The 24,578-nt window shown below is 33.0% G+C and overlaps 2 protein-coding genes across 2 annotated transcripts; one reads left to right on the top strand and one right to left on the bottom strand.

The window, feature by feature from the left end:
• Window positions 1–3,875: 3,875 nt before the first annotated feature.
• Window positions 3,876–9,333, bottom strand: LOC134718055 (uncharacterized). The gene is made up of 7 exons (XM_063580551.1): window positions 9,328–9,333; window positions 8,642–8,708; window positions 7,524–7,574; window positions 6,741–6,806; window positions 4,989–5,177; window positions 4,414–4,485; window positions 3,876–4,198 (listed from the first exon to the last, which is right to left on the bottom strand). The coding sequence occupies exons 1-7, from the start codon at window positions 9,331–9,333 to the stop codon at window positions 3,876–3,878; spliced, it is 774 nt and encodes a 257-aa protein (XP_063436621.1).
• Window positions 9,334–22,447: 13,114 nt separating this feature from the next.
• On the top strand, window positions 22,448–24,235 carry LOC134719710 (putative nuclease HARBI1). Its single transcript, XM_063582674.1, has 2 exons — window positions 22,448–22,596; window positions 23,214–24,235. The coding sequence occupies exons 1-2, from the start codon at window positions 22,469–22,471 to the stop codon at window positions 24,232–24,234; spliced, it is 1,149 nt and encodes a 382-aa protein (XP_063438744.1). The 5' UTR covers window positions 22,448–22,468; the 3' UTR covers window position 24,235.
• The last annotated feature ends 343 nt before the right edge of the window (window positions 24,236–24,578 follow it).

Below are 24,578 nucleotides of genomic sequence, written 5' to 3'. Positions count from 1 at the left end.
TTATTTAGCTAAACAATTAATGTAAAGTTTAATTGAAATACAGTGGCTTAGTAGCTTAATGAGAGGAATCTACACTAATTTCAGTGGTTCAAGTCTTGAAACTCGGAATCAGCATAAAAAAAAAATATTTGAAAAAATTAATATGTTGAACATATAACAACTACTATATTGCCGTCTGAATTCATGTAGAATGTACCAATGAAATTGTTTACTTCATCATCCCTTTTCATATCAAAAAGATAATTTCTATTATCATTTGGTCGACCCCCTTTTAAGTCAATGTAAGAATCACGTTTAAAGATACTCAGATGCCCAAAGAATATAAATTATATTATCTTTGAAGTGGCTTGCATGTTTTTTTGTTATTGGTTCACTTATCATTTAAAATTTGAATGAATATCAATTGAAAGTAAATTATTTACCCAGTATGTTTTGGTCATTATTTCAGTACAGTTTTTCATAAAAAAAATAGCTTATTAATGACATTGAGTAACACACTGAAACAGGTCAAGACTTAAACAAACAAATTCTATAGTTGTTTAAAACTTTATACTTATAAAAAAAAATATGGCTTAAATAAGAAATACAATGAAATATTTAACACAACTTTTATAAAAAATTTGGCAAGAGTGACATCGAACATAACCACTTACTCCATTATACAAATCCCCAAGGGTGACTGGGGTATAGAAATATGGTCACTTGGTCTTCTCCCGACCGGCAGTAAAACGCATGCCGAAGTGGGGCGTCCGTTTGGCTGTGCGGGATGTATCAAGTTTGCAGTCACGTCCGGTCAGAAGGGGACGTTAAATCCGATGCCTCGTGTAAAGAGAGTGCCACGCTCTTTGCACGTTAAGAACCCTTGCAACAACTCTTTGAGGGGTCCGTAGGTGGCCTATTGCAAGGCAAAATTTCTGTCCCTATCCAATATACCCTCATTTTCCAGTGGCAGTCCAAATTTCTCCGACCATCATCCCAGTTGGCCACTATTGTATCAACCTACCTATTGTATTCATTGTGAACTTGTTCTCGTCCTGAATATGCATGAAATATTTGCCACTGGACGTTAAGCAACCAACAATCAATCAATCAATCAATCCATTATACAAAGGACAGTTTTGAAAAACACCGTAAGACAATAAGAAACAGTATCGCACATCAAAACGGACATGCCAGGTCAAGAGATACATCCGGTCAGTTTTAATTTTTAGAACAACATTAAGTTTTATGTCATCGCTTCATGCTTTGTTATTTTTCAAGTACTTAATTGCATTTACAACTTCCTTTTCACAAATAGACTGATTAATAACAGTATCATACTCACTAATATTCTCTGGTAATACAGCATCAATATCATTTTTTATATACTATAATTTTTTAAAATGGTTAAAAAATAAATCAAGAGCAACCTTCTGAGATGTGGTTCCTCCTCGACTGCTGATGTAGTGCGTCATTCGTGTGTTCGATGTTACGAACTCCTACCTGCAATCGGGTGATTTTCGTATCCTGAACCATTATAGTTTCATCCCTACGGGCCGAGAAAGCATCTTAAACTGGCATCAGTGTCATAATATTTAATGCAGTTTTCTCCGTATCCTGAAGTTTATTACTTTCCTTAATGATTCGTTCATTGAGAGCCTCCATAGTCTCATTACGTGACATATTATCGTCCTTCATGTCGTTACATTTATTCTTTATAAAAGTACACATGTCCATTGCCCTGTTTCGTAGTATTCCTCGCTGGCATTGTTGAATTAAGGTATTCGGCCCATAATTAGCCAATTAACAACAAGCAAAATAATTTACATTTTTATCAAGGATTGTGAGTAGGGGTATCTAAGAGTTCTTAATATGAAATAAAAATCCGCAAAATATTTCAGATTAACAACAGAGCTGGGTTAAAGTGACCCCCTTTTTTGTCCTCATATGCCAAATAAGGGGTTTGAGTAGTATGTAATTTAAAAAAAAACTATATAGTCTAATTTACTTATCTTTCTTTCAAAACGGACTTTACATGTAACCTTGTAACCTTAAACAAAAAAAAATAAAACAAAAATTTGCTTTTCTATTTTTAGAAGTGTTATTGTTACTAATAATAGAAAAAGGGGGAAATTCTAAAATTTGTCAATCTTATATCTTCACCAGTTCAAAAGTAAATATTTAAGCAGAGCATTAAAAATTGACATTTGAATTAACTTTACATATTGTTGCATACTAAAAAAAAAATTTAGAAACTTTTACCGTACCGATTTCGAGAATTTTCATTTATAATTTCAAGGTCGCAGATCCTAAATGGAGACTTGGTATCACTGTTCTGATGTTATTTGGTATAATTTATGTAAATCCTTAGAAAAAACTCAATATACTTTATATAAACTTATAATAATAATTAACTTTGATATTTATGACATGTACACGTCAAAATGTCAACGGTCATTTTTTGAGCTAAAATAGGACAATAATCTTCTTTTTTGCTAAATTTTCAAAAGTGTATCTACCTATTGGTCCCATAATTTTCATGACCTTTGTTATTAAAGACCATTTAATGATATCCAAAGGATCAAGGCTTGGTTTTGACCTTTAGGGGTCAACAGGTCAAAGGTCAAGTAATTTTAGGAGCTAAAATTAGACCATGATCCCTTTTTTTGCTCACTTTTTTTTTTAAAGTAAACTTTATTCAAAGAATTGCTTCATCTGCAATTCATCTGTTATGGGAAATAAATTTATTATGAAATGTGGGTTTTTGATAACTTTATGATCTGTAGTACACAACGAAATAACTTCAACATTGAGATCAAAAGGTCAAAGGTCAAGGTTATTCTAGGACCTGAAATTAGACAAATCTCTCGTTTTTTTGAAACATGTTAAAAGTAGATGAATTAAAAGTATAGTTCTTAGTATACATATTTATTTACTTTCATTTCTGCATGCCCTTGACATTTGACCCTTTGACCTAAAGATTGAACCCTATCCTTTATTTAGTGAATATCAACTAATGGGATCTATTGGTTAAAACATTTAATTTAGCAACATAGTAAAATACATGTATGGATGTATGTCCTGTTTGTATATGTATGTGAAAAAATAAATGTAATTTACAATGGCAAAGATATTTGTTTGAGGGTTTTCGAAGAATGAAAACATAGATAATATTTATAGTATTGCCAAATATCCACTTTTGTCAAATGTGTAACACCAAGCATCATATAAACAGCTTCAAGATATATTGAGTCCAGAGGATAACTGTTATTTGATTTCATACCAGCATTAACTACAGCTCACTAAAAAAATACCCCATCATTTCTGTTTCACATTGAACTCAGCTCAATTATCTCCCTTGAAAAATGTTTGATCAGGTTTATACTCCTTCATGCACTTCGTAAAACATAAATTCAATAAAATTTCAATATTTATTTGCAAATTATACTGATATTTTTTTAAATATAGTATAATCATAGTCATGATGGTGAAAAGGATACAAATAAATAAGATCATATATACATGTATATAATAAAAAAAAATGTCAGTAAAGCAAATTTTAATTGAATTACAAATACATTTTTAGTTTTAAAAAAGAGAAAGCTTACAAGAGTGGACAACCTGTTTCAATGTTTATTATAGACTTATGTTGAATTAAAAAAAAATAATGTTACACTATATTTAAATGTAATACATTAAATTAGCAAATTTATGTATTTGAGATAAAGGTGACATAAAATGTTGATTCATGAAGGCTGAATAATCATTTCATACAACAAATTACAAGAAAACTGAACTTTGACTAATAAATCACACAATGCGGTCAATTTGAGAGAGAAAACAAGTAAGCACAATTCATTTTTATTCTAAATGGTAGCAACTTTTAGAAAAAATGTTTATGAAGTCAGGGGATGAAAGCTAGGCAAGTTTTGAGCTTTTGCCTTGATGAAGTTTTCTTGCAGTAAATGAGAATTAGAAATGTAACAACGTTTAAGCAATAGTTCTTTAGAAACATTACCAGCAATAAGTATTTTATCAAGCATATTTACATCATCCACAGCATTGTGGGCATTATATTCCTCCTTACAAAAATGTTGTGCTAAAAATGGCTGATTATATTTTTCTATTTTGGGAAAGTTTGATCTAAAAAGGGCCAATGAGTCTATAAATCCCATAACAATCTGAGAAAAAATATCATACATATTACAGTTATAAACAGCTGTTGACAAACCCAAAAATCATTTTTTTTCCCATTATGTGCTACAAGTAGAGAATTACTGAATTGATTTAATCACATAAAAAAATCAGATATGGCAACCTTTATATTAACAAAGTCTAGTTCAACCCCTTTGTAAAAAAGCTTTCGTCCATCCCAAACAATACCAGTCACCTTTTCGGCTTCATTAGACATTGGTAGCTGTGGTGGTATCTAACGGTTGAAACTGGTTTGAGTTCTGTGTTCTTTGGCAGCTATCTGTACTATGTGAGGAATGATGTTTCCTCTGCCTGAAAATATACAGAAAAACAATATCAAAATTTCAGTTTTTCCTGATGTTTGTCTAAGTTTGTTGACCTTTTTGAAGGTGTTTTGTTTTCATATTGTCTACAGTATCCCTTTGTAACATAATTATAATGAAACTGGACTAAGTGCAATTATAAAGATATATTCTCTATTGTTACGATTATTGAGCAATGATAAACAATGAAAGATATAATACAAAAGTTATTACTAGTTTTATATAGATTATTGTTGGTCATCTTCATGAAATCGAATTTCTCACTATAGGCGTTAACATGGAGAGTGGGAGATTGAGTGAAGAGGACCTATCAAAATCTGTGTATTGCTGTTTTGCCCATGACTAAAGTGACGCTTGCATTGACAATGCTTAGAGATCAGCAATAATTTGAATCAATATCAATGTTTTTGTTCGATGAAACGTTTTTGCTTTTGACCTTCAAAGGAAAAATGAACAAAACAGCAATAATTTGAAATATTGATGTCAATGTGCAAGTAATTATCTTTAAAATTATTCTTTTTTCAATTTTTGTTTCAGAAAAATACTTACTCAAATCTGTAGTTTCTAAATCAATGATGACAAAAATTGGGTTGTCTAAAGAGGACACTGCTGTAAATAAAGGCTTGGGGATAGCATCTGGAATCCTCTCAATGTCCTCAGCTTGTTCACTAAAACTTATTTCTATAACAGATAACAAAACACATGCATTATGGTTTTAAACAAAGGACCCTTTCCATTAATTTCTAAACATTATTTTTCGCGTTTATCTACATGTAAACTACGATTATACTACTTTAATATATAGAGACTATCTGTATTCTGTCAGGGCCTTTCTATATTAGTATAGAAAGTCGGCCCTGATTCTGTCTACTGTTTTCTTTTAAATGTTTACTACATAAAGGATCGTACCACTTGCATATATAATAAAATAAGTAAAACAGGCTTAATTTCATCTTAAACTTCCTCGACCAAAAACTTTAACCTGAAGCGGAACACACCCGTACGGACGGAAGGACGAACGAGCGAACGGACGGACTAGCCTAAAAACATCATGCCCATAAATGGGGCATAACATTTATTGTTGAAAGGGAAAATAGTGATTTGGCAAAAATGAAAGTAAGGTAGAGATTAAAAGTAGGCGAGCATTTTTTATGGGCGTAGGGATCGAGTGTTTTTAAGCTCGGGATTTAGGGATTGATCCTTACTGGATCCGGGAATATATTTTTTGATTTCATGGTTTCAGAATATGCATTTCTTTTAATGGATTTCATGGTTTTAAGCGCGGGATTTCGGGATCAGGACCCCTCCGGCCACCCCTCAAATTAGCCTTAGTCATTTATACATGATTCATATCCTACCATTGACATCTTAATAAGGCTCTCAAAAGAAAAAAAAGCACTGACGGATTGTCCTAGAAGCATATTTTATTAAGACTAATAATGGTCTATATATAAGCAGTTAGATTTATTTCATGTTTGAGATGGTGCAAATTGTTTATTTTATTTGACTTTTACCAAAAGCAGCATTGTAGCAAAGGAGAAGAATAAATGTGGTCTAAAACCACACACATGAACATATTTGAATTTAACAGAAAGGAAACAAATATCGGACTTTTGAACAAGGGAGAAAGCTTTTGATACCTTTTATGAAATTTCCCATACATACTATCTTTTACAAAAAATCATCCTACAACAGTCCACAAGCTCTACATGCCCGCGATTTCGCGGGTGTGTTCTAGTATGATCTAAATCGGCGAAACTCCGTCTGTTTATTTTATAGCCAACTACATTGATAGACATATTTCTTTGAATAACTGTAGAATGATCAAATAAGGAAAATATCAGATGATGCATCACAAATATTTAACAAAAGAATGACTGTAATAGTATTGAATTCATTTAAAGCAATATAATACTACTTTTGTTTGAGTTAAATTGTTGACCTCTTTCTTTTATATTTTCGTCGTTTTTAGTTGGAACAGAATCGAATCAATTTAAAGTCATTTTATATAGGTAACTATCAATAAAGATATTGTCATTTAACTGAAAACATTTGATACAACTATTTACCCTTACAACTCAGATGTTAACATATTTGTATTTGTACAGATATAGTACAAGTTGAGTCCTTTATCTTTAAAACACAATTTCATTCTTTTTGTTTCATTTGATGTTATATTTAGTTTCTTTCTGATGTAACAAACATTTGATTGAAATATAAGCTGCTATTAAGTACTTCATCTGCCTGTGTTTTCAAAGTGTTCCACTTGTAAAGCTGGATCTGCAAGTCTTGATTCTTCATCACAACAAACTAAAATAAAATATAAAATCATCATCTTTACACTATAAGTGATGTAACTATAATAATTTGAAAAAAATAAGCTTTGAAGAACTTTAACACCTGTTAATTCACCATGTTGGCATGTCAGTTAACTGCTAGTAGTCTGTTGTTATTTATGGATTATTGTCATTTTGTTTATTTTCTTTGGTGACATCTTCTGACATCAGACTCGGACTTATCTTGAACTGAATTTTAATGTGCGTATTGTTATGCGTTTACCTTTCTACATTGGTTAGAGGTATAGGGGGAGGGTTGAGATCTCACCACCCCCCTGCATGTTTGCGCCTGTCCCAAGTCAGGAGCCTCTGGCCTTTGTTAGTCTTGTATTATTTTAATTTTAGTTTCTTGTGTACAATTTGGAAATTAGTATGACATTCATTATCACTGAACTAGTATATATGTGTTTAGGGGCCAGCTGAAGGACGCCTCCGGGTGCCGGAATTTCTCGCTACATTGAAGACCTGATGGTGACCTTCTGCTGTTGGTTTTTTTATTTGGTCGGGTTGTTGTCTCTTTGACACATTTCCCATTTCCATTCTCAATTTTATTTATCACATATGATAAAAATTTAAAAGTGTACTGAATACAAAACATTCAGTCATACAATACAGGATTACTTGTAAACAAGTCATCAGATATAAAGAGTGTTGGAGATGCTGCTTTTTTTATTATTTCTGACAAACTTACTTTCTGATGATTGTACTTTTTTCCCTCTTCTGTTTCTGTTCTTTTTTATTCCTAAAAAAAGAAACAACAATAAAAATGCATTACAGGAGATGAGACTTTATTTATATTTCAAGAACATAATACAAAAGTTGAAATGAAAATATCATTGCAGCGGAATTAACCAAATGTGTATTTGTACTTATTGTCGCTTTAGTCTAAAAACATGATTTACTGATAACAAGTTATGTGTGTTAGGTGTCTTTTGTTATTAAATCGGTTAGTTGTGTGCTTCTGATTATTACAGTCTGTTTTGTTACACAAACCGGAAGGGAGAGGGTTGGAGTCTAACAAAAGTGTTTATCCCCGCTTAATTCTTTTAGTGTCTGTCCGAAGTTATGAACCTGTTTTTCATCTGTTGTCTAGCATTATGTTTTTCATATCTTTATACATATATATATTATTGATTAGGCTGTTAAGAAGTTTTCTCATTTCAATTGTTTAACATTTTTTAAAACGTGGCCTTAAAATTTTAAAGCTTAATTATAATAAAGATTTGTGTTTCGAATTCTGATGGATAATTAAATTATATCATATCGCTATCTTCCTATTTCTTTAATAGAAGTAATCTGTCATGATCGATAGCAAATAGGAAAATGTGCAATAAATTTAACAAACAATATTGGTGATAAGTAAATATGTGAAAGGTGTAGTTATTTATAAATTTTAAAGCTGTAATTTCAAAATGTTTTTTTTTTTGGTTAAATTAGTGAAAGGTTCACAAATCAAAACAAATTTAGGAATCAAGCATAGGAGGTTTTCTGTTTTGATTTGGAAGTTGATCATAATTGTTTCTGATTTCTCATTCTTCTTCTTTTGTATAAGACTCTGGTTTACTTGTTCTAACCTCACTTCAATCATTCTTTCTCCCTCTCAAATGGATGGCTAAAAAAACAATTCTAAATTTTAATTTTAAAATTTTTAGTACATTTAATAACTGAACTTTCAAAGCACATCCAAATTGACCTATAATACATGGAACAGATATCATATATATACTGTTTTATAAAAGGAACATTTTTTTTAATAATCTTTTCATTTATGCATACCTTTTAATCAACTTCTTTTCACATACTTTGTACTGTAATTTGTATGAGACCGTAATGTCCATCCTGGTGTATCTAACACAGCTCCAACATATGCTGCCTTCTATAAATAAGTGAGAGAAATAGGATATTGGTTGCAATGAAAAATTGTAACTTCCCATTGTAATAAAAAATTGAATTTGATATATCTATGTTTTAATATACACTCATTACATTAATTTAAAGCAAGAAGGAAACAGTAATTCAATGGTATTGGTTGATCTGTTATTCTGTAAATCACATTCATCATGTTCATATTTGGATAGACAATACACATTACACAGTGTGTTTTCTCTTTTAAATTGTGTCATACTGTACCAAATGTTATTATGTAATGCTTTGAAGCTTGATTGCTATATGCTTTGCTGACTTTAGCTCTGTTCTGAAGGACATATTGTGGACAGAAATTCAGATTGTAATGGTATCTCTTGGAAAGTTGTAAATTGTCAATCAAACCACATCAAAACTTGTATATAAACATGATAAATGATAAATTTCAATCAATAGATTTCATAGACATGTATTCATGCCATGATGGATGCTTATAAACTTAACTAAGTCTATGTGAAAAATAGACACATGACCAGATGTAGAGAAAATTTAAAGGTATCAAATGAGATATTCCAATTGTAAACTGGAAATAATTTAAAGAAAGCCATATTGTGGTTGAAAGATGTCTTTACCTCCATGCCTCAAAAATGTGTAAATGAGGAAATTAGTGTCTTTTTTGTAGACAATTTCCACAAACTGCTTCCCATGGACAACAGTCAATACATCAGTATAACTGACTGCTTTCTTCACAATCATGACAGTAATTTAAACATTTAGTTGACAGAAAACATTCGTACAGCTGGTTGCTAATATTTTTCCAGTCCTGTAGGCTGCCATCCTTCTTTTTTTCATATTGACTCTTACCTAAAACAGAAATAAAGAATTTTGCTTGCTTCAGAACAATTGTAAAACAGATCACAATGTATTCACATCAATTTATTTGGCCATTTTGACCTTTGGAAATCAAAATTTTACATACATGTACATTGAATTTGACATATCCAGAGTCTAGATCTACATCGTTCAATGATCTAATAGCAAGTTCACGACGTTGATGACTATATATATATTGAAGATTGCCAGAAGGTATGTGACAATATTTTAACGAACTGTTATTATTTGATGTGAAATGAAGTTTGCAAATTTAAAATACAATTTATTATATATATTTTTATATATATAATTTTCTCTTCAATCGGAGGAAGGTAGGAAACCTTTGAAACCGGGGTTATAGTACTCCCGTTTGGGGACACACATGTGTGGATCTGACTCATGTTTGGAGAATACCGATAAATCCTAACGCAGAAACTGCTGTCTTGTGTGTGTATTGATTTTAATTTCAGATCCGTGAAGTTGTTTTTTGTTCGTCATTTACAAATGCAGTTGAATTATTTGATTTTTCGATGAAAATTCAGTACATTTTAATTCAAGCTGTATGCTATTAAAATAAAAGAGCTCAAAAATTTTAAAAGCATCTCTCTATTATTAGTTTTCAAACACCAGTACTACATTATCTAGAAGTAGGACACACTTCCTAAAGTAAGATAGTCTGTCTTTTTTCCTGTTAGAGGCCGATGTCTTAAGATTGATTGATTGATTGTTGGTTGCTTAACGTCCAGTGTCAAATATTTCATGCATATTCAGGACGTGAACAAGTTAACAATGAATACAAAAGGTAGGTTGATACGATAGAGGCCATCTGGGATGATGGTCGGGGAAATTTAAACTGCCTTGCAACAGGCCACCTACGGACCCCCGATGTCTTAGGAAAAATTATTGTTATATCAAACTTTCCAAAAAGTATTCAAGTTCATTCAATGTTTCAGATGTTTGTCTGTCAATAAGGAATACATTTACTTTATTGGACCCAGTCAAATGTTATTACTGCGAACTTGATACATCCTGCACAGCCATTAGGACGCCCCACTTCGGCCAGCGTTTTACTTCCAGTCGGGAGAAGACCAAGTAACCATATTTTTATACCCCAGTCACCCTTGGTATGAAGCAAATAGATTAATAGAAAATGAAAAAATATATATAATCTTTTAAAGTCCGGTCACAACTTTTGAATCCTTTTCCCATCACTTTGCGTCCGGCGTCGTTAACTTTTACAAAAATATTCTCTGAAACTACTGGGACAAATTAAACCAAACTTGGCCACACTCATCATTGGGGTACCTAGTTTAAAAAATGTGTCCGGTGACCCGGCCAACCATCCAAGATGGCCACCATTGCTAAAAATAGAACATGGGGGTAAAATGCAGTTTTTGGCTTATAACTCAAAAACCAAAGCATTTAGAGCAAATCTGACATGAGGTAAACTTGTTAAACAGGTCAAGATCTACCTGCCCTATCATTTTCAGATAAATCAGACCACCCGCTGTTAGGTTGCTGCCCCTGAATTAGTAATTTTAAGGAAATTTGCTGTTTTTGGTTTTTATCTTTAATAATATTATAGATAGAGATAAACTGTAAACAGCAATTATGTTCAGCAAAGTAAGATTCACAAATTAGTCAACATGACCGAAATTGTCAGTTGACCCCTTTAGGAGTAATTGACCTTCATAGTATAGTCAATTTTAACCATTTTTTCCTTAATCTAAGTAATCATTTACAAAAATCTTCTCCTCTGAAACCACTGGGCCAAATCAAACCAAACTTGGCCACAATCATCTTTGGGGTATTTAGTTTGAAAAATGTGTCGGATGACCCGGCCAAACATCCAAGATGGCCGCCATTGCTAAAAATAGAACATATGGGGTAAAATGCAGTTTTTGGCTGATAACTCAAAAACCAAATCTTTTAGAGCAATTTGACATGAGGTACATTTGTTAAACAGGTCAAGATCTATCTGCCCTGAAATTGTCAGATAAATCAGATAACCCGTTGTTGGGTTGCTGCCCCAAAATTAGTAATTAATTTTAAGGAAACTTTGCTGTTTTTGGTTATTATCTTTGATATTATTATAGATAGAGATGAACAATTAACAGCAATAATGTTCAGCAAAGTAAGATTTACAAATAAGTCAACATGACCGACATTTTCAGTTGACCCCTTTAGGAGTAATTGACCTTCATAGTAAATATTAACCATTTTTTCGTAAATCTTAGTAATCTTTTACAAGAATCTTCTCCTTAAAAACTTCTGGGCTAAATTAATCCAAACTTGGCCACAATCATCTTTGAGGTATGTAGTTTGAAAAATGTGTCCGGTGACTCGGCCATCCAACCAAGATGGCCGCCATGGCTAAAAATAGAACATGGGGGTAAAATGCAGTTTTTGGCTTAAAACATAAAAACCAAAACATTTAGAGCAAATCTGACATGGGATAAAATTGTTTATCATGCCAAGATTTATCTGCTCTGAAATTTAAGAATGAATCAGACAACCCCTTGTTGGGTTGTTAACCCTAAATTGTTAGTTTTAAGGAAAGTTTACTGTTTTTGGTTAGTATCTTGAATATTTTTAAAGATAAACTGTAAACAGCAATAATGTTCAGCAAAGTAAGATTTACAAATAAGTCAACTTGACTGAAATGCTCAATTGACCCCCTAAGGAGTTATTGTCCCTCAGTCAATTTTTAACAATTTTCATAAACGTTGTAAATTTCTTCTAACATTTTCCACTGAAACTACTGGGCCAAGTTCATTATAGATAGATATAATTTTAAGCAGCAAGAATGTTTAATAAAGTTAGATGTATAAACACATCACCATCACCAAAACACAATATTGTCATGAATCCATCCTCTTCCTTTGTTTAATATTCACAAAGACCAAGGTGAGCGACACAGACTCTTTAGAGCCTCTAATTAGTCATGAAATTGGATATCTGCTGATCATTGACAACTATTGAAGTATGTGATGCTAAATTCACCCGTTTTTCAATCATTCACTAGTCTGTTTTTACTTTCACAAATCTCTCTTATAGACCCCTAGTCTGTCCATATAATTCTCAACAGTCTGACTATGTGTCTACAAGTCTCTGCGTTTTCACCGGTCTCTATGTGTCCGTCAATCTGTCTTCGTGTTTACTAGTCTATCTTCATGTTTTCCCGCCAGGTTACGTTTCTAATAGTTTGCCAACACGTTATACATGTCCACAAGTTAGCTTATGTATATACCAGTCTGGCTTCAAGAACATTATTTGCATCATTAAATAACAAATTCAACTGATATTTAAAATATTAAAAACTGAAATTACATCTTATTTCTTTACTATACAGCTCAAAGATACATTTCCGGTTACCGTTTCAATGTCCGATTGGACGAAAATATCACGAATATCTTACCGCGTCTGCATTTGGATTTAACATAATACAGCATAAGTCATTATGAATTACTGCATGTAATATTTGCAACTGGACTTTTAACTCTTTTTGTCTGTATATTCCGACTTGTATATTAAACCAATATATGACATATATTGTTATAAATTCCGGGACATGGTCTAGTGCTATCCTGGCATAAATTGTTTTAATTCTTTCCTGCAATCTTGTCGCAATGTGAATTAACACTAAAAAATAAGAGAAAATAAACGACGCAACGTTAAAATGTAACACACATAGAAAATCCTTTTCTTGGTTAATCAACCATGAAAATGAGGTCAAGGTCAGATGAACCATGTCAGACAGACATGTACAGCTAACAATTCTTCAATACAACAAATATAGTTGACTTATTGCGTATTAATAAAGAAAAAAACAGACCAAAACACACAAACACTTAAAACTTAGCAATGGACCATGAACATGAGGTCAAAGTCAAATAAAACCAGCGTAACCGACATAAAGATCATAAAGTATGTCCAAACACCAAATAAAGTTGACATAAAGTATTAGAAAAATAGACCAAAACTAAAAAACTTAACTTTGACCACTGAACCATAAAAAAGAGGTCAAGGTCTGATGACACCTGTCAGCTAGACATGTACACCTTACAATCATTCCATACACCAATCATAGTAGACCTATTGCTTAAAGTATAAGAAAAACAGACCAAAACACAAAAACTTAACTATAACCACTGAAACATAAAAAAGAGGTCAAGGTCTGATGACACCTGTCAGCTAGACATGTACACATTACAATCATTCCATACGCCAATTATAGTAGACCTATTGCATAAAGTATAAGAAAAACAGACCAAAACACAAAAACTTAACTATAACCACTGAACCATGAAAATGAGGTCAAAGTCAGATGACACCTGTCAGCTAGACATGTACACCTTACAATTATTCCATACACCAATTATAGTAGACCTATTGCATATACTATAAGAAAAACAGACCAAAACACAAAAACTTGACTATAACCACTGAACCATGAAAATGAGGTCAAGGTCAGATGACACCTGCCAGTTGGAGATGTACACCTTACAGTCCTTCCATACACCGAATATACAAGACCTATTGCTTTTAGTATCAGAGATATGGACTTGACCTCGAAAACTTAACCTTTTCACTGATCCATGGAATGAGGTCAAGTGAAAACTGTCTGACAAGCATGAAGACCTTGCAAGGTACGCACATACCAAATATAGTTATCCAATTACTTATAATAAGAGAGAATTTAACATTACAAAAAATCTTAACTTTTTTTTTCAAGTAGTCACTGAACCATGAAAATGAGGTCAAGGACATTGGACATGTGACTGATGGTAAGTTCGTAACATGAGGCATCTATATACAAAGTATGAAGCATCCAGGTCTTCTACCTTCTAAAATATAAATCTTTTAAGAAGTGAGCTAACACCACCGCCGCCGCCGGATCACTATCCCTATGTCGAGCTTTCTGCAACAAAAGTTGCAGGCTCGACAAAAATTATCTATTCATTAGCTTTCAAGTATTTTAAATCATTTTCAATAGACCTAGCCCGTTCCCACTTTTTGCTGTCGCACGCTTCTGTTAACATTTCCAACATGAATATGTCCCATTGTATTGTACACCATTACATAACATGCAACAACTCTTTGAGGGGTCCGTAGGTGGCATGTTGCATTGTAAAATTTCTGTCCTTATCCAATATACCCTCATTTTCCAGTGGCAGTCCAAATGTCCCCGACCATCACCCTAGATGGCCTCTATTTCAACAACCTACCTATTATATTTAGTGTTTAACTTGTTCTCGTCCTGAATATGCATGAAACATTTGCCATTGGACGTTAAGCAACCAACATTCAATCATAAAAGAGGGACGAAAGATACCAAAGGGACAGTCAAACTCGTAAATCTAAAACAAACTGACAACGCCATTGCTAAAATGAAAAAGACAAACAGAAAAACAATAGTACAAATGACACAACATAGAAAACTAAAGAATAAACAACACGAACCCCACCAAAAACTAGGGATGATCTCAGGTGCTCCGGAAGGGTAAGCAGATCCTGCTCCACGTGCGGCACCCGTCGTGTTGCTTATGTGATTACAAATCCGGTAACTAGTCTTATTCGGTAGGTCAAATTCATGAAAGGGAGGGGATTGTAGTTACGACGTTAGGAACATATCCGATATCATTTGTGAAACGGTTATTCCATAACGGTCAACCAACTCGTGATGGCGTCCGTAAAATTTACGAAGGGCTGATTTCAACTTCACCATTTGGAACTCTTGGTTTAATAGCTTCCTTGTAAGCAGTAACCCTCTATCAAGGAAATCATGATAGGAAATACATGCACGGGAATATCGTATCAATTGGGATATATATACCCCGTATGCAGGTGCTGCTGGAATGTTGCTACTTAGAAATGGAAAGTTCACAATTGGAAAGCTGAAATCATCTCTTTTGTCGTAAAGTTTTGTCTTCAACCGACCCTCATTGTCAATTTCTAGATGTAAGTCAAGATATGAAGCCGACTTAACTGTATCTGTAGTATCCTTTATCTCCAATTCGATGGGATAGATGCGATCCACATAGTCACCAAATTTTGAATTGTTTAGTGAAAGAACGTCATCTATATAGCGGAACGTAGAGTTAAAGGATATTGCTAACTTCTTATCTTTCTACATAAGAAGTTCCTGCATGAAGTCAGCCTCATAATAATAAAGAAACAAGTTAGCAAGTAGAGGGGCACAGTCTGTTCCCATTGGGATGCCGATCCCATAGCATGCACCTTGCAGGTATGTTATCAGTACCACATAGAAAATAAACTTTGTGTATTACGTTTCCTTGCCCTTGAGAGAAACAAGTAATGCCATTGTTTAACTTTTTGAATGAATCTTAAGAAAAGTGAAATGAAAGCGCTCATGGAGGTATGTTGGTTACCAAACCAAAGACCAGCTAAATTCGTGTGTTCTTTCATCATCCGCAGTTTGTATGAAAGTTCAATGATTACCATAAATAATGACCAAAAAGAAACTTTACTACTTTTAAAGACTGAAGCACAATCAGTGTTAAAGGTAAAGTGTAGTTACTTTGGATTTACATTTATAAACGAAACACATTTAAAGTACTGATGATCTATTGAAAAAATGCATGTTGATAGTTGTACAGTTAGAATGCAGAATGAATCAAAACCGTGAGAAAGCTTGCTATTAACTCTTTAACTTTAACCAGATTATATAGGAAATATCTAACATTGATAACATGTATAATGTAAACATTGACCGGAGAACTGAGAAGTAGTATGTCTGTAATCTAACTTTACTACACATTCCCACCCTTAGATCATTAATCAATTAAAACAATTTCACACTTAAATTAATGTCTTTCTTGAATAGAAATACAACTGTTTTAAAAACAAATGAAAAATGTCAGATCACTTAATTTATGTTTTTTTTTTAGAAAACTGAAGTAGTCCGTTCTTGAGTATTTATGCAAATAAATAGATCAATGTTTTGCGATTGACACTTGTTGATGAGAAAAGATGCAAACTTTACAATGTCTTCCGGAAGCTCTTTTTTTCTTGCTAAAGTGTCTCTCTGATATAACCGATCTTGCAAGTGTATTGACTATAATGCTCCATTCCATTTTCATGATGCCTCTTTCTTCATTGTTTCATCGCTTTCCTTAATTTAAATGCCGAGTTTAGATGAACTGCTACAGAAATTAAGGAAGTTTAGAATTAATATGGCATTTTATTATAACTTCATTTCTTTCCCCATAGGTGGTTTGCAGTAATTGTATTACTTTAATTCTGAACGATTGGATCTTGAAGGTAAGCTTTTACATGTGTAACAATTTTATTAACATTTATTTGGTTTTTTGAATGTTTTGCCTTCACAATTATTCATTGTAATTAGCAAAGTCACCTTTGTTGGAGTTAACAATAAAGATCTTCACCATTTTCATTTTGTCTGTTGTTGGTACTTTCTCAAAATTTATGAAATCTTTGTGCACCTAAAATAATAATATATTAAGAAGCATGCCATCATTTTTTACTTGAAAATTTAATGGCCAGTTGCTTTCTTTCTTGCAGTTGTTGTACTTGTTACATCATCCATTTTCTTGTCTGTAAGAGGTAGTGTATGAATATATATCTATATATTTTGATTGAAATGAGATGAGCAAATTTTAGATAAGCCCTAATACAGATAAATCAGCATGTCCAATACTTTAAACCATTCCACTGTCGATATAAATCAAGATTTAACATTGCTCTTCGAAAAGGGACAATCCCCCAAGGGTGACTGGGGAATAGAAATATGGTCACTTGGTCTTCTCCGGACCGGCAGTAAAACGCTTGCCGAAGCGGGGCGTCCGTTTGGCTGTGCGGGATGTATCAAGTTCGCAGTCACGTCCGGTCAGAAGGGGAACGTTAAATCCGATGCCTCGTGTAAAGAGAGTGCCACGCTCTTTGCACGTTAAGAACCCTTGCAACAACTCTTTGAGGGGTCCGTAGGTGGCCTGTTGCAAGTATCCAATATACCCTCCTTTTCCGGTGGCAGTCCAAATTTCCCCGACCATCATCCTAGATTACCTCTATTACAACTACCTACCTATTGTATTTATTGTTAACTTTTTCTCGTCCTGGATATGCATGAAATATTTGCCACTGGACGTTAAGCAACCAACAATCAAGCAATCAATCGAACAGGGGCAATGCGAAAAAAAAGCTGTATTTGCCCATGGGCTTATAAAGGACGTTCACTTCCAGTTTTCAATTTTCTTGCGCCATGCTTACTCAACCTTTGAAGTCTTGTTATGCATAAAAGAATGCGTGGCATATTTTTAAAAGTTAAATCATATTTAATAAACATGTGTTTGGTGATTTGTTCATTAAAAAGGAATAACTGCGTAATTTTTTTGGCCCATGAAGGAATAACATAAACAAGAGGCTCTCAAGAGCCTGATTCGCTCACCTGAAACGTTTTGCCTAAACCTTTCACAATTACTATTTTTGCTTTAAAATGCCATTTAAATGTTGATCATATTGATCATTTGTATATCTAACTTTGCCAAACATTTCTGCTGTTTACAGTTTATTTTTATATTCAATAATATTCAAGATAATAACCAAAAACTGCAAAATTTCCTTAAAATTACCAATTTAGTGGCAGCAACCCAACAATGGATTGTTAAATTCGTCTGAATTTTCAGGGCTGATATATCATATCCTATTGAACATTTTTACCCCATAACAAATTTGCTCATAATGCTTTAGTTTTTGAGATATAAGCCAAAAACTGCATTTAACCCCTATGTTCTATTTTTAGCCACAGCTGCCATGTTTATTGGTGGATCAAAACTTCAGATACAATTTAGAAAGTAGATACCTCAACGAACATTGATTTAAAGTTTGAGAGTATTTGGCCCAGTTGTTTCAGAGAAGATTTTTTAATTTAGGCAAGTTTGATGAACAAATAGAGCAAATTTGTCTTTAAAGGGCAATAACTCCTTAAGTGGTCAATTGACAATAATGGTCATGTAATCTTTTTTGTAGATCTTACTTTGCTGATAATTTTTGCTGTTTACAGTTTATCTTTATCTATAATAATATTCAAGATAATGACAAAAAACTGCAAAATTTCCTTAAAATTACCAATTAAGTGGCAGCAACCCAACAATGGGTTGTTTGATTCATCTGAAAATTTTAGGGCTGATAGATCTTGACCTAATGAACATTTTTACCTCATGTCAGATTTGCTCTAAATGCTTTCGTTTTTGAGATACAAGTCAAAAACGACGGACACCAAGTGATGGCATAAGCTCACATGGCTATGCCAGGTGAGCTAAAAATGAGGTGACCACTGAATAAACAATGCATCACATTTTTCATGTTATTCCGAATAGACGGACCAAATATTACAGATATTTCTTATAATTTATTTCGTAATTCTTTCATTTTTTGTTTGCTGTAAGGCTAATCCTTGTTCTGAAAAATAATATTGATGGTAAAGAGAGGAATTTAGTATGTTTATTTTATCTAGTTTTATATAGATTTTTGCAAATTTCCAGGCTGATGGTATCTTTTTAGCAGAGATTGATTGAAATGCAGAGAAAAAAAAAGGTAATTTTTCAAAACCATTTTTCTCAATTTTCTTACAATGTGAAATATTTGACATGTTATGAGAGAAGCATACCCTACTTACTATAGTTATGTTTAACAATAATGCTTGAAGGTGCAATCTTTTCAATTAGTGTTCTTCCATTGGTCAAGTCAATTAAAAAAGTTGCTGATAAAAATAAAGTATAATTAATTATCAGATGATTATTAGAAAATAACAAATAGTGCTAACTAGGTAGCTCAGATAGTAGAGCAACTTAACTGGTGTATTGAGTAGGTCCCAGGTTCAATCCCTGGCCTAGTTTTTAATTGAAATTGATGATGATTAAATTTGTATATGCCTTTCCAGGGTGGAACATATTATAGTAAAGCATTGTGTACACTCCCGAAAATAAGTGAAAAACTGAAAAACTCGACCACTTCTATAAAACTTTTTATTTAAACAAGAGGCTCTCAAGAGCCTGAATCGCTCACCTTAATTCTTTTGGTTAACTTAAATCTCTCATCAATGATTATTTTGGCTTTTCAATTTATTTAAATGTTCTTTGGATCGTCCTTTTTTTCTTCAAAGCAAACTAGAGGCTCTAAAGAGCCTGTGTCGCTCACCTTGGTATATGTGAATTAAACAAAGGAAGCAGACAGTTCATGACAAAATTGTGTTTAGGTGATTTTGATGTGTTTGTACATATTACTTTACTAAACATTCTTGCTGCTTACAAACATCTCTATCTTAATGAACTTCTCCGTGTAGTTTCAGTGGAAAATGTTAGTAAAAATTCACAAATTTTATGAAAATTGTTAAAAATTGATTATAAAAACGATAACTTCATAGGGGGTCAATTGACCATTTTGGTCATTTTGACCTATTTTTTAGTCTTAAATTGCTGTATATTATTGCTGTTTTGATTTGCTCAAAATGCTTTGGTTTTTGAGATATAAGCCAAAAACTGCATTTTACCCCTATGTTCTATTTTTAGCCATGGCGGCCATCTTGGTTGGTTGGCCGGGTAAAAAAACACAAATTTTAAACTAGATACATCAATGTTGATTGTTGCTAATTTTGGTTTAATTTGGCCCAGTAGTTTCAGAGGAGAAGATTTTTGTAAAAGATATGGAAATTTACGAAAAAAGGTTAAAAATTGACTATAAAGGGCAATAACTCCTAAAGGGGTCAACTGACCAATTTGGTCATGTTGACATATTTGTAAATCTTACTTTGCTGAACATTATTGCTGTTTACAGTTTATCTCCATCTATAATAATATTCAAGATAATGACCAAAAACAGTAAAATATCCTTAAAATTACCAATTCAGGGGCAGCAACCCAACAACGGGTTGTCTGATTCATCTGAAAATTTCATGGCAGATAGATCTTCACCTGATAAACAATTTTACCCCATGTCAGATTTGCTCTAAATGCTTCGGTTTTTAAGTTATAAGCCAAAAACTGCATTTGACCCCTATGTTCTATTTTTAGCAATTGCGACCATGTTTGTTGATAGATCAAAACTTTGGATACAATTTATAAACTAGATACCCTAAGGAACATTTAATTAAAGTTTGGAAGTATTTGGCCCAGTAGTTTCAGAGGAGAAGATTCTTGAAATAGTTTACGACAACGACGGACGCCAAGTGATGGCATAAGCTCACATGGCTATGCCAGGTGAGCTAAAAAATGTATTCCATTTTAAAATAATGTTTACTCACTTTCAGTTTTTTGGTGAGCAGCTAGTATGTCATTTATACTGTAGGATGTTGTTGATTCAGAGGCAGCTTTGTCATCTTTTAAGTTTTCCATCTGAAGATAACAAAAAAAATGAGGGTAAGTGTTACAGATTTGTTTTCTATGCATCATGACACCAGGTCCTTGATTAACATCTGATATTAAAAATTAAAAATGTCGATAATATGTATGATTTATTTAATAATGTTCCATTTACAAATATTGTTGCTTTTTTAAAAGAAATTAGAATTTATTATAGAATATAAAATATTATTATATTTAAATCGATTTTAATTTTTATCACGTTATTTTACTGTTGATTTTTATTTGTATATACTCAATTTGCTTTAGTCAAGAATTTTAGTATACTTAAGGACCTTTTGTCTTATTTTAAAAATATGCTTTAAATTGTAAACATATTCGAATTAGCTCTCGCCGCGATATAGCCTTTTTGTGCTAATGCGGCGTAAAGCAACCAACAATCAATCAATCAATCAATATATCTCTTGTAAATTAAAGATCTTGGGTACATTGTTGTTGGAATCTACAACATCAATGATTAAATAAGTAACTTCTGTTACAATATCCGGCACATTTAATTATTTTTGTCAACATTCTCTGTGTAGCCAATACACGTTTCCATTTTGACCTGGACAGAGCTGTCTAATAAATTCTGTTCAGCATTTATCAATGTTAGCGTCACTGTTTTCACGTCTTTCTCTACTACTAAATTAGAGTGTATCATGCAGGGACTAAACTTAACGATCGACCAGATTTTTTGGGTGTGCGAGTTAATTTCGTTACCATACTCGCCCAGCTGGCAACTGTAAAATATTATTCCTACAGTCCCGTTTTTACCCTTTTCCGTGATGTAAAAGAAAAACTGTTCCCAGACAATAATCTGATTGCCTTATCTTAAAAGCGGGAAAACAAGAGTAAAATTCAGGAAACCAGTAACTGAAGTCATTTTAATAAACGGAACCCGTTCGGATAAATCATGATTTCGATGCGGAAAATCGATGAATTTTACCATGTCTATTGACAAAAGATTTCAAAAGATCTTCATTTAATACTATTAAAATTGATTTAAATAATACGAGAAGTAAGTTGTTTGTTATTAAATATCTACATTCCTTTGTTTGTTCATGACTTCTTAACAATGCAGAACTGATTCCGGGAGTTATTCCGGTTACGACTTCGCTTGTTTTTAGTGTTATTATACTTCCTTTTGAACATTGTCAATATTGATCAAATTATGTGGAGGTATATAAAAGGTGTTGAACCTCCACAAAAACGTAGTTTAAAAATGCCAGAAGAAAAAGCTGATTATAATCGTCATTATGATAAAACTAAACGTGTACGCTCCTACCATTCAGAATGTGAGAAGGACAGGCCATGGTTGAGTAATTCAACGGAAAAAGGAATGGTTTGTTCTGTATGTCAGACATATGGGGTCTGCACGAATCAGGTGTTCTTGGCCTGTTCCAGGTGTTCTGTTCCGAACAAGGTTGCGAGTAATTCTGGACAGGTTCCGGACAGGAAGTGGAAAGTTCTGTTCGGAACTAATAACCGAGTAGTTCTGGACAGGAAATGTTTTAACAAAATGGTGGACAATCGAAAGAAAAAAGTTGTTGCATTTGCAATTTTGGATGATATCCTTCAAGAAGACAGAACTGATGATGAGGGAGAGACAGAAATGTCTTTTATTGCTATATGTGCAGCACTAGCATTGTAAGTCATATTAAACTTACTGAATATTGTCAAATTTCTTTCAAAATATGCAATTGTTATGATAATTTTGCCCTGAATCGGTCTTTGAAGTATAGGAAATGGCGTCTTTTTGTCTTGTTATGCAATTATCCGTCATATTTTGATAGTTACGAATAACATAACAATCTATGTGATACCAATTTTAAATGCAGTGCATGTATATTTCACCAGAGACATATGTATTATATGTCTCTGACCTCACATAACTAACAATCATCAGCATTGCTCTGGGTGGAAAATAATTGGTCTGAAACAATAATCTAAAAACACTGAAGTGCAAATTAAAATACCAAAACGACTGGTGTGTAAAGCCAAAAATCATCTATTAAAGAAACAGTGCTTCCTTAGTTTCAACATTTCCTTGTTTAAAAACAGTAAAATTACATGATTTGGAGGGTCATTTAATTGTTGCATGCGTTGAGAAATCAGTATAAACATCGTTTTATTTTGATCTACAATGACCGTCTATTGAATATGTAAACCAAATTTGTATTTTGTATCATTGTTTTTTTTTTCTGTGTACAACTGTGTCCATTTTTAGGCATCTTCCATTGATTTATACCACATTTTTTTTTCAGACCATCTCCAAGAGCCAACGTATTTGGATATGTTGAAACAGTAGTTCCTAATTACTTGGATTCTGTTTTCAAGCGTTTATTTCGTATGTCCAGACCTGTTTTTCAACAGCTTGTTGATTACCTGAAGGATGTCCCTGAATTAAACACCAAAGGACCTGGTGGAATTGAAGCAATTCCGGCGGATAAAAAAATCATGATTACCTTGTGGTACCTTGGAAGTCTCGAGACTATTAACAAAATAGCAGATATATTTGGTATTGGTGAAGCCTCTGTCATAGATTGTCGTAATAGTGTCATATTGTCAATTTTGAAATACTTGAAGCATAGGTTCATACGATGGCCAAACCAACAAGTAATGCAGACAGAAGCACAAGCATTTGCTCAGAGGAACGGTTTTCAGGATATAGTCGGTGCTGTTGATGGCACACATATAAAAGTTAATAAACCACAAATCCATGCCCAAAGGTATTTTAATAGAAAACATTTCTACTCTCTGCAACTTCAAGCTGTTTGCTTGCACAATATGTTATTTTCACATATATTTACTGGATATCCAGGCAGTGTTCACGATGCACGTGTTTTAAGACAATCTGACCTATGGGATGATGGATTACAGTTGTGCAACATACACTATCATTTGTTGGGAGATGGGGCATATCCCCTTCGAAGATGGTTATTAACTCCATTCAGAGACAATGGACATTTAACACCTCAGGAGAAAAAATTCAACACGCATCACTCATCAAATAGAGTCGTAATTGAAAGAGCATGTGCTTTGCTGAAAGGCAGATTTAGTCGCCTACAGTTTATTAACACTAAATCAATAGAACTAGCTGTAGACATTATTGTTGCCTGTTGTGTATTACATAATATATGCATTATGCAAGGAGAGGACATTGAAGATCTACTGAATGAGGATGATGAGAATGATGATGGTGTGCAACAACCACCAGCACCAATGGTAGATAATGAGGCTGAAGGGATCATAAAGAGAAACCTTATTGCCAGAAATCTCTATTAAATAAACAACATATCTAACAATAAGTCTTACTTTTCTGTAAAAATATCAAAAACAAAACAGGATAAAATAAACATGATTACTGAAATAACAAAACAAAAAAACTTTAAAAAAAACAAGAGGAAAAACTCCAGAGCCTATATCGCTCAACTGGCACCTATGTTCTGTTTAGGCCATAAAAGATTGCCATTTTGCCTCTTTTACCACTATATTCTATTTAAAGTAACAGTGATGTTGGATGGTCAGCTGCATCATTGGATATATCTTTGAAATAAGATATCCTAGTATGATTGTCACAAAGTTTGGTTCCAATTGGCTAAGTGGTTTCTGAAGAAGGATTTTTTTAT

Source organism: Mytilus trossulus, chromosome 5, assembly GCF_036588685.1.
Source record: "Mytilus trossulus isolate FHL-02 chromosome 5, PNRI_Mtr1.1.1.hap1, whole genome shotgun sequence".
Classification (NCBI taxonomy): Eukaryota; Metazoa; Mollusca; class Bivalvia; order Mytilida; family Mytilidae; genus Mytilus; species Mytilus trossulus.
This window is presented reverse-complemented; position numbering and strand designations above follow the sequence as displayed.

Bases quoted from the DNA above. Each gene is read 5' to 3' on its own strand.
- LOC134719710 (XM_063582674.1), top strand. From the start codon at position 22,469: ATGGTGGACAATCGAAAGAAAAAAGTTGTTGCATTTGCAATTTTGGAT. The intron at 22,597-23,213 runs GTAAGTCATATT...TTTTTTTTTCAG, and splicing joins ATATGTGCAGCACTAGCATT to ACCATCTCCAAGAGCCAACG.
- LOC134718055 (XM_063580551.1), bottom strand. The intron at 6,807-7,523 runs GTAAGTTTGTCA...ATTTTATTTTAG, and splicing joins AAAAGTACAATCATCAGAAA to TTTGTTGTGATGAAGAATCA. The intron at 4,199-4,413 runs GTTAGATACCAC...GTTTGTCAACAG, and splicing joins AACTCAAACCAGTTTCAACC to CTGTTTATAACTGTAATATG.